We start from the raw sequence: 17,749 nt of genomic DNA on the forward strand, positions 1-17,749 counted from the left end.
AAATTTTAGAGTCTTCTTAGAAGCTACTTCCTTTAAATTCCCTAGTCATTGCTTTTATGTGTTGTATTACAAAGAAAAATAACACTTCTTGGACTAGAAACCAACCTCACTCACTTGGGCAAGGGAAATTCTTTGACTAGAATATTTACATTCAAAGTAAATGGGTCGCAAGAATAACTGGCACCAAAAAAAGGTTTAAACCAAGAAGGCTTAAACACATTTTTCAAAAATTTGGTCATTACTTTGACAAATTTCCAGAACTTCTGACTGTATTATTTATCTACCCACATAAGCTGCACCACAAGGATCACAGGAGAAATAAGGTAGAGAACATTATTTTGGCAAAATTCTAACTCCCTTACTTAGACTCATCTAGCTTCCCTGTAGGGTCTAAGCACCTGCTTATCTTCATGGATGCACACCAACCAGGACTGTGGAGAGTTAATTCTTTAAGTGATTGATAAACACCATTACTGCTTCTCTGAAGATATAAGGAAAGTCATTTACTTCCTCATATATGCAGACAATGAATTAAGCTCTCAAGCATAGCACCATAAGGGGAGGCACTTAGTGAATGCTTTTTGATGATGATGACAAGCTTAAATTAGAAACTCATTTGACTTCCTTTCCCCTTCCCTGGCCCCCACCACTACCATATGGCTATGTTTCAAAGTCTCTCAACAGTCCTGTGACTCTCTAATACTTCTCATTATAGGCTTGCTAGTTCCTCAACTATCAAAGGTATTTTTAAGTTCAAGAGGGTTAAGCGAGTTGAAGTTAGGAAGGGCAGAGTTCTGCCTACCTGTTGCACCTAAAAGTAATGAATACTTCAGCTAATACTTCTGCATTTTTAACACTGACTGGGTAGTGACAATAGCCTTGTGATGGTTCAAAACTCGCCCATTCCAGGTAACATCAGGAAAAAAGTCCACTTCATTCATGCTAAGCAGTCCTTTATTCTGAATCTTTGGTACTCCTGTATTTGATTTATAGTATGTTACTATTCTGCACTCCATACTTCAGTTTTGTCTCTGCAGTCCATGTTTTTTCATTCACTTATGATCCCAGTTTATAGCCTATTACCTACTAGCATCACTAGGCATAGAAAATGGGCTTATTCAATATCCCAAATAATTCTGAAGTCCCAGGATAGCTTTGAGTATTGAATTTAACATGTGACCATTAAAAGAGCAAAGGAAAATTAACTGTGCTTTATGTATTCTTCTTTAATAAACATCCCTCATATCACGCTTATAAGCTTCATATTCTAAGAAGTATTTACTGCCAAAACTTTAAACAAAGTTTAACCACTATAAAGTAGACCATATAGTGCTTACCAATGGCTCAAGAAGAACCATGGAAATTAAAGGAAACAAGGCAAATTGATAAATACTGTAATTTCCCAGTTGGCATTCCTTTTAGTATCCTTTTATCTTCTAACAAATCAACATACTAATGATGGCCATCAATAATCAAAGAAACTACGTACTTCCCCTTCCTATACACTTATAACAAACTCAGTGTAATTATGTCTGTAATTTCTTTTTTCTCTGAAAGCACTAGGTTCTCTTCTTCCTCTCACCCTAGCCTTTTCAGAGCAACAGAACATTTATTTTATATGTGGAAGATGGCTTACATCTAAGTTGCAGGCATTTCTCTGCTACTTAACCTGGGGACCTGAGAGCCAATATACAGGGGAACTTCTTTAAAATATCACATGGAGCTCATTAATAATTTGGGGAAGCAAGATTTAGTAATTTCACACAGAAATAGTATTTTAAGGAAATGCAAATAGTTGAGCACGTGATTGTAGAACTGAGTACTACAAAGCCATCTCCATTCAGCGCAAGACGACTCCACTGTGGATCAACCTGAACTCAAGCTAAAAGCTGGTCACTTGGGTCAGACAGCATTGCAGCAGTTGACTATAACATCTAGCTGATGGCATGGATCTTGCTGATGGCATGGATCTTGTCTCCCTTTCTAGACTGAAAAATCCTAGAAGTTTGCCTTTTTCACCATGCTCTATCGTGCTCAAATAATTGAAAAAAATGAACCAGTTTCATAAACCACAGTATTCTTTTGCATGAAACAGTCCTGGAATTAGTTACTAAGCCTTTATTTGTCTATCTACAATCTTAAAAATAAGAGAGTGGTAGCAATAGAAAAGATAAGGTCAAAACTCTTCCTTTTATACATGGGAAAATGGGTATGTGCTTGTTTATACCTACACAAGGAAGTCATTGACATAAGCTTAAAAAAACTAAGGCAAACCACAAAGAGGAGGAAACAGAAACACATCCTTTAAATTGATATTACTCTTCTAGAAGATGCAATCTTATACAGAAGCACTACACAGTCTCCAATTATAGTTAACAAATGGAACCACCTGATATTTCTCGGCAGTTAATAATATTTAAATGAGAAAAAGTCTTCTTATTGCACATAAATGCTCATCCAGAAATTCTGTTCTTTCCTCACAAATCATCTGATGATAAGTCAAGATCATATGGCTATTTATAAAGATACTTGAAATAATTTTAAAAACAACCATAATAGATTTTTTAAAACCACAACTTACCTCCTTTAGCTTATCCACATCATCTTTCACTTTTTCATAGATTTCATTAGCTGTTCTGAGTTTTTTCTTCCACTCTGCTACAGTTTCTGCATTACTTTTACTTGGATTATCTGTGACTAGATGTTTGTCTTCATTTTGGTTGCCCTGCACCAAGGTTAGAGGATCCAGAATAGTCTTGATCTGTGACTCCAAGCTGAGATTTTTACTCTTAAGCTCTTCTACTTCTTTCTGTAAACAATCTATTTCATCCTGAAAAAGCATTGCATAGTCATGAGGCAGGCATAGACACTAAACACATACACACATATGCTAAACTGAAGCCAACACGGTTTGAATTTTTACTTAAAATTCTGTAGATACACAGATTCTTTACACATCAAAAGAGTTTTGTAGGGAGAAAGTCATATACAGTTTAAATTCTCAAAATTTGGCCTGACTGATAAAAATTGGGATTTATGCTGCTTTCATTTTAATTCAATGATAGTTTTGATTTTTAAAAATGCCAAATCTTTGATTCTATTTAAGACATCATCCAGAAAATAAGAAAAGCCACATGAATTCCAACAGGAAAGTAGATTTCATTTCAAAAAAAAAAAAAAAAACTTTTAATTTTAGTAGAAATGGGGTTTTACCATGTCAGTAAGGCTGGTCTCAAACTGCTGACCTCAGGTAATCCACCCGCCTTGGCTTAACTAAAAATACAAAAAATTAGCTGGGCATGGTGGCGCATGCCTGTAATCCCTGCTACCTGGGAGGCTGAGACAGGAAAATCGCATGAACCCAGGAGGCAGAGGTTGCAGTGAGCCCAGATCATGCCATTGCACTCTAAAACTGTCTCAAAACAAAACAAAATAAAACAAAACAAAAAAAACCCTTGAGGCATATTAAACTGCTTTACTGAGGGGAATCAAAAAGTACATTGAGTGGAGCAGGGTGAAAAAAAAATGTACAGCTGGTGTCCCACCCCATCCCCACCTCCACAGGGGACTGGTTCTAGGACCCTTAGGGATACCAAAATCCATGGATGCTCAAGTTCCTGATGGAAAATGGCTAGTGCTGTATTTGCATATAATCTATGTACATCCTTCCATACATTTTAAATCATCTCTAGATTATTTTTAATAACAAATACAACGTAAATGTCATACAAATAGTTGGTAAACTGCATTGTTTACTTATATATACATATGTTTTTTTCAAAAATTTTCAATCTTAGTTGGTTGGTTGAATCCACAGATGATAAACCCTTGGACATGGAGGGCTGACTGTACAGTTATCAAGATGATCGTGCCTGTAATCCCAGGACTTTGGGAGGCTGAGGTGGGTGATCACCTGAGGTCAGGAGTTTAAGACCAGCCTGACCAACATGGTGAAACTCCATATCTACTAAAAATGCAAAAAATTAGCTGGGTGTCATGGCAGGTGCCTGTAGTCCCAGATACTTGGAGGCTGGGGCAGAAGAACTGCCTGAACCCAGGAGGCGGAGGTTGCAGTAAGCTGAGATCTCACCATTTGCACTCCAGCCTGGATGACAGAGTGAGGGTGTCTCAAAAAAAAAAAAAAAAAGAAAACTTGTTAGGGTTTTGTTTGATATTTATATTTTCACTTCTATATCTGAAGTATGAGTGAAACCATCTATCATTTCAGAATAATACTTGTAGTTAATTTTTGATTTTTCACTTTTCTGGGTTCTAGTTCTTCAATTACTACTATGACTATTGCAAGTATTAGCTTTCCCACTCTGGAACTATTTATTATCTTAAAACCAGTCGCTAAACATTTGGGTTAGAACTCCTTACTATAATGTCATTTATTCATCTATAATAAATACGTCACCTTAAACTGAGGTTATTAAAAATTCTGTTAGAAAATAAACTCCCAAGTAGCTCAAGTGATCTCTCAAAGGATTAATTTGTTTACTAAGTATGATATTCATTATATAAAAATACATTTTAGCATTAAATGTCACACAGATAGTACTACTTACTGTTTTAAATTGCAATACATTTCAAGTTATATAACATTTTTATAAAACAAACAAATTCATATATGTGGGGAACACATAAATGACTAAACACATATTCAATCATGTATTTATGCATTCCAAAAATTTTTGAGGCAGTTGAAGTAGCTTCTATGTATACAGTTTAACTGAAAGATATTTTGAGTCAAAAGAGGGGATCAATAAGATCTTCCTCTTTAGTCAATGTAAAAAGACAACTGGGCTTAATGTATACTATTCGAAAGTGTATGTATTCTATTAGCATGAATTTATTTGTAAAAGTAGCATCACTATGTCCAATCAGCCTGTTAATTCACCTTTAGACAATAACTAGCAAATAGCATGTTTCACACTAAAATCTCTGTGCTGGCAGTTGACATAAGGTACAGTATTTACTAGAATTGATCAGGCTTATAATCATCAGTAAATTAATAGGCAAAAGCAAATGATGACTGTAGAGGTCAGACGGGCTTTCACAAGATTTGCTTTTTCTCCCAACTATTCGAGGAAGCAAATATAAAATGACATGTCTGTAGAGGTATAAATTTTAACTTAAAAAAGAAAAAAAAGAAATACTGTTATCTGTTCCTTTTTTCTGGAATCCCATTCCCCCTTTCCTTGGTACTGAAAGGAAAAAAATAAAGCAAAAAAACTCTTTATTTAAAATAGGAAAGGGAAAAAGAAAAAGAATTTATCAAATAAGTTTTTTTTTTTTTTAAATACGCATTTAAAGTTTCATTGGATATTTAGTCTAAGAAGTCTGGGGAATGAGGTAGGTCAATTTTTACCTTGAATTCATTGCTGACATAATTTTAAACTTTAATTAATGTTTACCTCATATTCTTTGTGTAGTAATTCAAATCTAGTTTTCCGAAGATGCTTCCTGACTGTACGGCTTAGCATAGGTTCACTTTCACTTGTTCCTCCTACAGGAAAAAAGAAATCCTAATTTTTCATCCTGATTCAGGCAGAATGAAAATGAACCTTTTCCTTATTGTTTTATATAGCTTTCCAGCTTAGTATCTACCCTTTCCCTTATATACACACTTGGAGCTAACATCTAGGCCTTTTCTCTACCTAATCCTGAGAAAAAAATAAATATCAAGTAACACCATAAGAAATACCTTCAGTAATACATCATATTGTGTTTACATATCTATATATCTTATCACAGCAAACTCAGTGGAGGAAAGGGCTATATATTACCACATTTGGACTACTTCAAATTATGAAAAACAGACTATATTTAAATAATAATAATAAAATCAATTATTACATTTACATTTAACCAAAATATTATAAAATATATATATATTCCTGCTATATACGTATGTAGTTAGATTATTGTATCTTTTCACGGATTCTAACAACCTAGTTACCATGGATTATAACTCATGGCATTAACTGTATATCATGACTTGTTACAAATGCACTCACAATGAATTCTTCCCAAGAGCTCGTCACTGATGCTGTGGTTACCTTCTTTGTACTTCTTAGCATTATAATAATAGCAAAGGTATTTTACAGATTTTTTTTTTCAGGATGTTCTATCCAAATGCAAAAATGGATGAACCATTTCCCTTGAGAGAATTTATGAAATATCACTTAGGTATGAATAATAAAGGTAGGATATGGGATAAGAAGAAAAACAGGGGTAAAATGTTCAAATCATCAAAGCTCATATTCTGCAAGAAAAGAATTGACTCCTTGGTGAAATTCAGCAGGTAAAAATACAAAAACAAAAACAAAAAACAGAGGTTTACCCCACAGCATGCAACAAAGCAGAGAATTAGTCCTCTACCAGATTTTACCCAGGTACCAAAGCCAACTCTGATTCCTCCTTCAGGTCTCTTATTTCCTAAGTCCTACTAGTTCTTATTTTGCTCTGTAGCATATATATTCCTTTCTATTTCCCTTGTAAAAATCTTTTAAATCCATTTTCCTTAACTTGGTACTATTACAATGGCTTCTTAAGTTTTCTGAAAGATGTTTTCTATATTTGGCTAATTATAGATTCACTTTCAATTTTTCCTATAGCAAAAACAAGTAGAAATCATTTTAATTTTTGCAATCTAAAATAAATAACTTATATGAGTAGAATAAAAACCAAACTAAAAAGGCTCTTTAAAAGTTTTCTTTTTCAAGGATCTCTAGTTCGTTTTATTCCTCCTCTGCCCCACCAATATTAGTGTGACACTGAATTTGTTTTATACCCTTAATCCAGACTTATATTTCCTATCACACCTAGGCAAAAGTCTCCTACTAGACCTACTCACAACCTGTCTAATCCTATAGTCCAACATGATTTATTACCACATGAGTAATATTCGTAAAGCACATTTTGATTCATACCACTCCTTTGCTCAAAACCATCATGCCCACTGCACCCTTCTTCTCAATCCTAGAGCAAGTCCCTGATTTAGCTGTCATTCAGGGTTCTCTGCATTCAAGTATCAATTGACCTTTTGTCTTATTTCAATAGTCGGACCCAAAGTAGACTTTTGATCATTTCTAAAAGCACGCTCTGTGTTTTCCTATATCTAAACTTCAGTTCATGCTATTCTCCCCGCAGGAAACGCCATCCTTAATTTTCACCAGTTGAAATGTTATCCATCCTTAAATTTAAATGTCCAGCTTAAAGGCCACCTACTTTATGAAGCCCTTCTCAATGTTCTTAGCTGAAGTTTCTTGCCTGGACTCTCTGGGCTTTTGGGGGAGGCCTTAGCACTTGCTGCTTTTCTTTTGGTTCAGTTGCTACGAGAATGTAAGTTCCATGAGGCTCTCAGTGTTATTCCTCTTAGCACCTCTCAGCGCCTTGTGCCCCAGCTGCTCCACATATATATTACACAAATTACTCATCCACTCAGCATTATGCTGGCCAAATAGCATCACTGAAAATTGTCTATTTAAGTCTTCCCTAAAATATACATTATTTGGAGATTGTTTCAAACCTATTCCTATATGTATAAAAACAGATCCTTACCTATAATTTCTTTGCAAGGATTTTCAGGAGTGATGGGGACTCTGCAAGCTGGACATTGGCTATTATTCTTCAGCCACAAATCAATACATATCGAACAAAATACATGGTTGTTGATGCATATAACAGGCTGACGGACCTTTGAAAAAAGAAACAACACTTTTAGTAAAAACAACAGTCATAACTAGAAGACCAAATGGTTTAGTTTAGAGCAAACTGCTCTAAACTTAAATAGGTGTTTAAGAAGGGTTATCTAGGGCCATTAAAAACACTGCTTCCTTTCACCACCTTTCTTTTTACACGTTTAACAGAGATTCTACCTGAGATACCGGGTCATGGAGACTGAAGCTTTTGACATATAAAATGCTTTATTTTGTACCTAACCACAGAACTCATGTCAAAAAAAAAAAAACACTTTTTGTTCCACTAAGGCTGGGACAATTTCACTCAAACTCTTCTACTTTAGCATTATGGTACAGCAGGATTAGGTTTTTGAAAATATCATTTAGCACAATCATCCATCTGATGCCTGAATCCTTTTCTCAATTCATTCCTATGTCACAGAGTAACAGCAACTAACTATTAAGTATTGACATTTTACTAGAAACTCCCAAAAACCAAACAGTAATGAAAGCTAAAACAACCCAAAAAGCCTGAGCTCCATTCTCAAGTAGTTTATAATCTAAACAACAAACAATGCAAACAGAAACACTGAGATATACCAAATACACAAATCCTTGACCCCATTTAAACAAGCACAAATAATAATACTTACATTTATAGTCATATTTTACAAAGGGCTTTCACATGCATCTTTCACCGCCCCAACTCTTTCCATCTCTCTTTTCAAAAATACAATTCATTGTGAGGTGAACAGGGTAAATATACTTTACAAATAAGAAAACCAGGGCATGAAGAAATTAGGTAGCTTGCTCAGGGTTAATGGGGTGTTTTGACAGTGTAGTAGTTTTATCAGGAGGAAAACTGAAAAAGAGAAGCTGCTTTGGTTTTCTCCTCAGCATTTATATTACCTGATATTATATATGTGTTTACATATTTATTGTCTGTCTCCCTTATCAGAATGGAAACTCCATGAGAGCAAGAACTTATTTACTCTCATTCAGAACTAAATCTTTAGTGCCTAGTAGCTTGGTACTTATCAGGTATTCAACAAAGATTTGTTGAATGATTAACTGCTATTAAGACAGTATTAAGATTCAACTAGCTAGGAAAGTTGTCAGAAGAAAATAATGATTTAATATTTTTTCAAATAGCACAAATTTAACAATACAAACAAAAACGGCACAGAAAAATGTAGTCTTTTACTTGATTTACATGGTATCTTTACTGTGGGACTCAAAACATTTCATAGCCATTTTCAATATTTCCCTGTTCTAATAATAATTACAGTGTGGAACCCTTGTGAACTAGGAACTGGAAGTCTAGAAGGTCAAGGAAAAGCGGAGTAAGTAGAGGGAGAATGAAGAGACAGAACTGCCACAAACCATTTTTACTCAGAAAAAATCCTTGTGCTGCTCTATGTCTGCCTTAAAAGGATACTACTGAGCATTCATTAATTTGAAAGTGGTCCCTACACTCAAAGAAATAATAGATGCATGGCTATTTATGGCAGGCAGGTAATCATTTGAGTCTCATTACAAAGAGCTCTCTGGTCTCAGTCTGGCTTTCCAAACATTTTGGTTCTCCCTTAATTATGAACACTAACCCAAGAAAACTAAACAAAGATAATGTGGAATATATTTAAACTTCCTCTTGGAGAAATTTAATTCTAATCATTCATTTCAACTGGTTTGACAAGATTCATTTTAAAAAAAATCATGAATCACAGTGTTTCAAACTCTTCTTCCAAAGTGCTCTTAAGCAGCAGTCAGGACCGAATGCTTATCTATAAAGGATTCCTGGTCAGAGTCTCAAATGGCAGACAAACCTGAACTTTCTTTGCAGGTTCTATCTTTTTTGTCTCAAAAATTCATGTAATTTGCAAGTCCAGACCCATAATATATTCATATATGTTTTAATTTCATCTTTATGTCATGAAATCTTTTAAGAACACAAAAATCCCAAACCAAGAAGATATTGCTTTATCTATTCTGTAACTCCGCACCCCCACACACACGTATACACACACACACACAATCATATTCCTGCAATATTCCTAAAAGTACTGTGTACGCCAAAATTAGGAAGCTCAGGTAAAAAGGGAAGTTATCTACTTGGACTGGTATCTACTTTTGCAGATCATACACTAAAGTGGCAAAGACAAGAGAAGCAGATTTCACACGAGGTAAAAATCAAGAATTCTGTTTCAGACATGTTAAATTTGTGATGCTAAGCTCATTTTTAAGTGGACAAGTTCAGCAAGGCAGGTTTTGAGTCACTGGCACCAAAGATATGAGCACGTAAAGCCGAAGGACCAGAGGAGATCCCCTGAATTAACAAAACAGCTGGAAAAAAGAAGGCATTCCAGCAAGTAAAGGAAGAGGAAGAGCAACCAGCAGAGGAAATTGACAAGAAGGGGGCCTGCGACATAGGAAAGAAGAATACATTATCACAGAAGTCAAGGCAAGAAAGTTTTTCAAGAGAGAGACAGTGGCCAGATGAGTAAAATATTGATGAGAGACTGAGTTTGATGTGTACTGAGATGTGACTATGGGATTTAACTACTTGGAAGTCACAGTGATCAGTTACTAACAAGCACTGTTTCAGTGAATGGTGGGGATGGAAACCTGACTGGAGGTTGAGAGACAATGAAAGATAAAGAAGTGAAGACAGAAAATACAGGCAATTCTTTCATGTTTTGCTGTAAAGAAGAGGGCATAAAAATGAGACCATGGTTAGGAATGCCAATGGGAATGATAAAGAGAGGGTACTAGTGATGGAGGAGGAGTGGTAGGGGTATTACAGCAATAGGCAGCAAAGTCCCTAAGAAGTCAAGAAGGGAAAGGGATTCAAAGCACAAAGGGAGCTTTTGGCTTATATGGGAGTGAGGGTTTGTCTTCTTTTGCAACAGATGGGAAAGTAGAAGATGTGTGAAGAAATACAAAGGGATTGGAAGATCTGTTGATGGAAAGATGAGGAAATACATGTTTCAACTTTCTCAGCTGCTTATCTTCTGTCATTAAATATGAGGTGAGGTTATCAGCTGAAAATGAAACGGTAGGTGGGTTACAGATTTTAGAAAACAGGAGAATAGAATAAAGCAGTAATTTTGAAAAGTGAGAAAGCAAATTTATTAGGGATATGTAGTAGGATTGCTATATATTGTTGAGTTCCTTTTCCAGGTCTGTGGTTTCTAATGCAAAGTAAGATCAATTAACATAGGTGTGTATTTCTCATATCAATATTTAGCTGTGCAGATTTAGGCAGGAAGTAGATGAGTAGTTTGGTTTACCCACTGTTGGGGTTTTGCCAACGAGGGAGAGACAGCAACTGATGATAACAAATGACGACGAATAATAAAGCAAACAAGTACATAAGTGGTAATGATGAGAGTGAAAAAGTGATAGAGTCAACAAAAATGTCTCAATAAGGCTAAAGTAATGGTGGAGAGTAAGTACGATGGAAACAGGATCAGCGAGTGGGATGCTTACAGTCTAGGTATTAAAGGTGGTGTAACTGCTTTCTCTAACGTTTTGTCCTGGGCCATCTTATCGGATATGTTCTATTTTCTCTCACAATCTCATGTGTCACATGTCATTAACATCTATTCTATGCTGACAACTCCCAAGTCTCCCTCTGTAACTGGACCTCTAAGTGGCAGAGCTTAGGCTCTGACAGACAAACCTGAGGCCAACTCCAGTTCTGCCATTTATTGAGCAGTCTGACCTTGGGTAAGCCCTTTAGCTACTGTGGGCATCAGTTTCTGCCTCTGAAAACTGTGGTTTAACCTAGTAACCTTTTTATTCAGGTGTTGTTTAACATACTATAATGGATGTTAGCATGGACACTTCCACACAGCTATACCTCAAAAAAAAAAAAAAAAAAAAAAAAGGTAATAATATTACTAAATTCAAGTGCCCAGGAGCCAACTACATATAAGGATCCTGTAGCTGACTCAACCATAACATGTCCAAAATCAAACTTGGCCTCCTCTACACACTTGCATGCCCTCTCGCCTAAGTTAATGAGATCACTACTTCTCCACTTGAGCTACAACAAAGCTGTCTCTAAATCACTTTATTTTTTTTGTTGAGACAGAGTCTTGCTCTGTCACCCAGGCTGGAGTGCAGTGGCACAGTCTCAGCTCACTGCAGCCTCTGCCTCCTGGGTTCAATCAATTCTCCTGCCTCAGCCTGCTGAGTAGCTGGGACTACAGGCGCATGCCACCACGCCCGGTCAATTATTGTATTTTTAGTAGAGACAGGGGTTTCACCATGTTGGCCAGGATGGTCTGGATCTCCTGACCTTGTGATCCGCCCACCTCAGCCTCCCAAAATGCTGGGATTACAGGTGTGAGTCACTGTGCCCGGCTTTTGAATCACTCTTTTTACTTATCCTTACTATCCACATTGTCATCAGATGCTGGTATTATAAAGTCTAAGAAGCCACAGATTTGAAGATTTACCAATATTTTATGTATCACTAAAAAAAAAAAAAAATGAAAGACACTCAATTACAATTGTTAAGATACAACCAGATTTCAGAGATGTTACATAATTTGAAAAAAACATGTACATCTCAGAATGGCCAAAACATGACAAATCTGCCTCCAAATGTTCTTTTACCTCTCATCTATCCTTTCCTTTGCATTTTCACCCCAGTGAATTTAAGGTTCTCATACTTTTACGTTTGATTTATTCCAATGACTACTCCCTAGCTTCCAAATGTTCATTTCAGTACACCTTTCACAACGATGCCAGAGCTACCTTCCTAAAATATGAAAGAGCAGCTTTCACTCCTCTCCTACAAAACAGCAATGACTTTTTTCCTGCTGATAGTTGTAGGTATAGCCTTCAAAAAACATAATCTAGTTCTTAAACAGCCATTTCCTTTGACCTACCATTTCAATATTTGACACAATGCACACTTCAACCTCACAAATCTACTTGTGTTCACCAGTAAGAATATGAACATTGGGGACTCCCTGTTTATGGGGCTCCCTACTTAATGGAGCTCCCACTTCTTAGCTTGATGTATCCTCCTGGTCTCTCATCCTCCCCAGATGATAATTAAAAAAAAAAATCCTTCCCTCCTTTTAAGATGCAAATAAAATGCTACCTCCTCTGCAAGGCCTTCACTCATCTTTTTCAGAATTAACTAAGAGGTCTCTGTTTATTTATTTAATATTCACCTCTTTCTGCATTGTGCTGTACTTAGAAACCGTTTACATCCTGTCTGCCTTATTAGATTTCGGGCTCACTGGCAGCAGGGTGAGTCCTTCTCATCTCTAACAGCAACTATAAGATTAATAAAAGTGAATTTTGATGTACTATAATGAAAGGCTGAGATAATAATCCTAAAAGTGTTTCAAGAAGCAAAAGGTCAATGACTACTGTCAAACTGTGAAAAAGCAGAAGATTAACCTCCCCATTTAATATGCCAAAATGATACGGAACCACCACCACAGGCAGACTGCTTGGGTCTGTGTGCTAACAGCCACTAACAATGTGACCCACAGAAAAATTTTCTTCACTTTTAGACACCCGGTATTATCACCACTTTTGTATTGGACACTTTCTGAAAAAGCTGACTAATTCATTTCTTTGGAAATGAATATTGGAATGAGTGTTTATCAGATGATGACTTCTAGACAACGGAATAATTTATCTTAGGAGAACAGCAATTTCTAAAGAACTACTAAAACAAGTTACTTGTTATATATTTGACTGTAACCGGTGATAGCAAAATACAAAGAATCTAGCACCCATCCTCTTCTACCCAGATTGTGCTCTATACAATACCAAAACACACACATTATTTTAATAATATCTTCCCAAGACAAAAAAAAAAAGTTATCATTTGCCACATTATTAGAATTTCTATCCAACTTACTCTCAAATGAGACCTGTGGAAATAAAACAATACTCCATGAAATAAAAATACAAGACAAAAATGGCAATGGTAAGTAACATACAATTCCAAACTCAACTGGAGTAAGCATATTAAAGTGGTATCCTAGGGAGTGATCTCCAACTTTTTTGGCACTAGGGACTGGTTTCGTGTAAGACAATTTTTTCCACAGATTGGGGGGTTTCACCTCAGAACATCAGGCGTTAGAATCTCATAAGGAACACACAATCAGATTCCTTGCATACTCGGTTCACAATAGGGTTTGTGCTCCTATGAAAATCTAAAGCTGCCTCTGATCTGACAGGAGGTGGAGCTCAGATGGTACTGCTACTCACTCCCTGCTCACCTCCTGATAGGCCACTGACTGACCAGTACCAGACAGGGACTGGAGACTCCTATCCTAGGGTGTATCCCCCAGGTGTAAAGAATGGGCCCTTCTTACTGGAATGGACCTAAGGGGGCAGTCCTTAACATCTTGCAATCTGTTACTCTACTCTGATATTTAATTTCTTTTCAAGAAGTTTCAGTCTCAAGAGACTCCATGCTACCACCAAATACCCTTTCTTAAAAAAGCAAGTATACTCGGGCAGAGCCATGCCTAAAGCTGTTGTTCCTTAATATCCATAACGTCCTAGACTCACCTACTAAGAGCTATATATTGGCTTCAAATAGGGTTTCTCAACTTTGCCATTACTAACATTTTGGACTGAAGAAATTTGGTGGGGGGGGAGGGGGCTTCACCTGCATATTATATGATGTTTAGCCAGCAGCATCCCTGGGCTTTACCCACCAGATGCCAGTAGCACGCCCTTGAAAACGATGAGAAATGTCTCCAGACACTGCCCAATGTCCCTGGGGGACAAAATCTACCTCCATTTAATTGAGAACCACTAGTGTGGGATATTCTCAGGAATCTTACTAATAAGCTAGTGGGGCTGTAGTAACAAATCCATTTTCAGTTGTGGAAACTGAGTGTCTAGGAAATAATGATATGGGTTATAAATGGTAGATCTAGGATTTGTACTGGATTTGATTCAACTGCAAAATCAGGTGTTCTTTCAACTTAGAAACAGTTATTTCTTCCTTGGAGCAGGGTTAGTAAACAATAATCAGGGAGTAATACAGGACAATGTGCCTGGAGGAACTGAGATCCTGGACACTGATGGAGGTGATGGGAGCGAAGAGGGTACTGATCAACTTTACCAACTGGTCTTGCAATTATACCTATTATAAAATCAACTCCCGTGCCCTTTTGGCAAACTCCCCTCACTAGAGACAAGAGCCAACACTGCTTCTAGAAAGAATACTATTACTTTCTGTACCTTTTCAAAACTTTATCGGTTTATCTAATGAAGAGCTTGAAAGACTATGAAAACGAATTAGCCTTCAGTGTAAAAATGACTACGGTAGGGGATTTGGAAATTTTTAAAAATAAAATTCCTAGATAGCTCTTGGTTAAGAAATCCCAGGCTCTGGGCCAGAATTTAGGTCCTAAAAACACACATACACACACAAACACACACACACACACACACACACACACACCCCCTATGAAATAAGTCACTTAATGCCTATAGAACTGGGTCCCCATTCCTGTCCAGGTAAAAGGAGAAAAGGAGAAATGATACATCTTTTCTCTCCTACCTTCATCCCTACCAGAAATACTTTAGGATGAACTAGAATTGTTATTTGTCAAGTAAGAATGTCAGCTATTACTTACCAACCCTGATCATTACTAAGATATAGCTACGATTTTTGAATTAATTTGTTATACTCTATGTAAAAATACAATATTGTTATATTTTTCTGAAAGTGACTGAATCCTTCAAACTTATTTTAAGCTGGAAAAGAGAGGAAAATGTAGAACTTGCAGTCCATATGGCTTTTCTCCAAAGTAAACTGCTTATGACAATGACGTGCAAGGCTGGTTCTCAAATCCACTCTTGGGAACTGAGAGGCAATCAGGACTCAAACATGGGCTCCATGTACTGATGTGGATGACTTGCTCGTCAATTAATAGCTCCAAGTGAACAGTGATTAACAAATTTTGTCATCATAGAGTGAGGACCCTAAATTGCATAAGGCCTTGTCCTTAGCCCTATCTTTTCAATATTTTAAATAAACAATAAGGGTGAGAAGCAGAGAGGCATCCCTCAAAGAAGGGATCCTTTTGACAGCATTCCTATGGGAAACAGGATACTTCAAGACACAGGAACTCCTGTATTATAAGGAAGCTGATTTCATTTCTAGTTATTTCAGCCAGAAAGCTTGCTCTTAATATTAAGTAGAAACCTTAATTTTATGGAGCCACACAAAGCTTGATTCCCTTCCAAATGAAAACTATTTTAATTATTTAAAGATTCTCTATCATATCCATTCATTACAGCACTATTCCAGTCCACCTACATTCCAATCCCAATTTCATTCTCTTCCAAATGCTTTCAAAATACTCTGGTTTATTGTTTATCTTAAAAGGTAGTACCCAAAACTGGACTCATAGTCAAATGAGAAATAACTGAATATGATACATTAATGCTGAAAAGTATTAGTTGCTTTGCACTTCTCTTGAGAATCTCCTTTACCCTTTCATGAAACCAACTTCGGGCCACATTTGGCTTTCACTCATGGCAAAACACATACACAGCCAATAAAAAGTATTACATGCCATAATTTGGTTTCACAGCTTGAGTCCTAATTCAAAAGATAAACCCTGGAATTATCTAGAGGTAAACTGGTTTGTAACAGCCTGGCAGCACTACCAAATATCACTTAACAAATACCCTGGGATAGACCATTACCACATTTCTGCTTGCTGGCCCACTATTCTAAGAAATAGAACAAAAAATGCGAGAAGAAAAGGCAAGAAAACATGTTATACATAAATCATCCCATGGGATTGTACCTAACTTCCTCAGGCCACATAGAGCTCTTACTTACAATATTGGCAAAGTTGCTAAAAACATTATAGGGTAGAGAGAAATTCACCTTTCACACTGAAGTAGAGACAGTTCTAAATTTTCCCATTTTAAGTGCAAAGACAAAACATTAACAGGTGAATACTTAGGCTCTCTCTCCTTTCTCTCCATACCCATTGGCAACTATCTCTTCAGATTTAATACCCTGCCCCACTCCTCCCCCTTCATGGTATCTACTTTTTTTTTCTTTTTAAAGTGACCCTCCAGGAATAATGGCCCTTAATTCTGTTGAATAATCAAAAGAGAAGACACTAACTGTGAGATCTGGGGACGTATGGTGACAGTGCCACAAGAACAATTTTCTTTAAAAAGAGCTAGGCACGAAGGACCTTAGGGCCATTCTCAGAAATGGTCAGAGATGCTTTATGACATGGAAGCAGAAGTGAACCTGGGGACACAACATTTTTAGTACCTCCCAATATAATATGTGTGGAAGGGAGAGAAGCACAATCATACTGAATTTGCTTTCACTATATAAAAGGCAAGAGTCATGGAACCAGCTGAAAATTCTGGATGTACTCTGACAATTTCCAGAACACACAGGTCTCATTTAGTTGGGAATGCAAATCTTCATTTAGAAGAACAATTACTGGGCTGGACACAACATGGTGGCTCATGCCTGTAATCCTAGCATTTTGGGAGGCCAAGGCAGGAGGATCACAAGGTCCAGCGTTCAAGACCAGCCTGGCCAAGATGGTGAAACTCCATCTCTACTAAAAATACAAAAATTAGCTGGGTGTGGTGGTGGGCGCCTGTAATCCCAGCTATTTGGGAGGCTGAGGCAGAGAACTATTTGCACCCAAGAGGCGGAGGTTGCAGTGAGCCAAGACTGAGCCACTGCACTCCAGCCTGGGTGACAACAAGACTCCGTCTCAAAAAGAAAGAACAATTACTGGAAAAGGCTGATTTCCTCAATTTGAGGGCTGGCCTCAATGTCTATTGTAAAGGCTAACAGTTATTGTGCCAAATTTTATACTAAACTTTTTGCACATGCTTTGTTTAATCTTCTGAAAACTGAAAGGATGGGAAGTTGATGCTATTACCATATTTCTACTGTTACAGATAAGGAAACTGAGGCTCAAAGGAGTGAAGTAACTTGTAAAAGGTTGTATGACTGGTAAGTGGTAGAATCTAGATTAAAACCCAGCTAGTCTGAAGGCAGAACTCAGGCCTTCAGTCAC

The 17,749-nt window shown here is 36.9% G+C and overlaps 1 protein-coding gene across 2 annotated transcripts in view; it reads right to left on the bottom strand.

The window, feature by feature from the left end:
* The window catches only part of OBI1 (ORC ubiquitin ligase 1), a 41,965-nt gene that overhangs the window by 21,957 nt on the left and 2,259 nt on the right, over nt 1–17,749 (bottom strand). For both annotated transcript variants that reach the window (XM_064369105.1, XM_021675790.2), the window contains exons 2-4: nt 7,567–7,702; nt 5,418–5,509; nt 2,582–2,830 (exon numbers count right to left, since the gene is read on the bottom strand). In XM_064369105.1, coding sequence (XP_064225175.1) covers nt 2,582–2,830; nt 5,418–5,509; nt 7,567–7,702 — 477 coding nt within the window. The remainder of the gene's footprint in view (nt 1–2,581; nt 2,831–5,417; nt 5,510–7,566; nt 7,703–17,749) is intronic.

This window comes from Aotus nancymaae, unplaced genomic scaffold, assembly GCF_030222135.1.
Source record: "Aotus nancymaae isolate 86718 unplaced genomic scaffold, 86718_ANA_hifiasm-v0.15.2.pri h1tg000088l, whole genome shotgun sequence".
NCBI classification, from domain to species: domain Eukaryota; kingdom Metazoa; phylum Chordata; class Mammalia; order Primates; family Aotidae; genus Aotus; species Aotus nancymaae.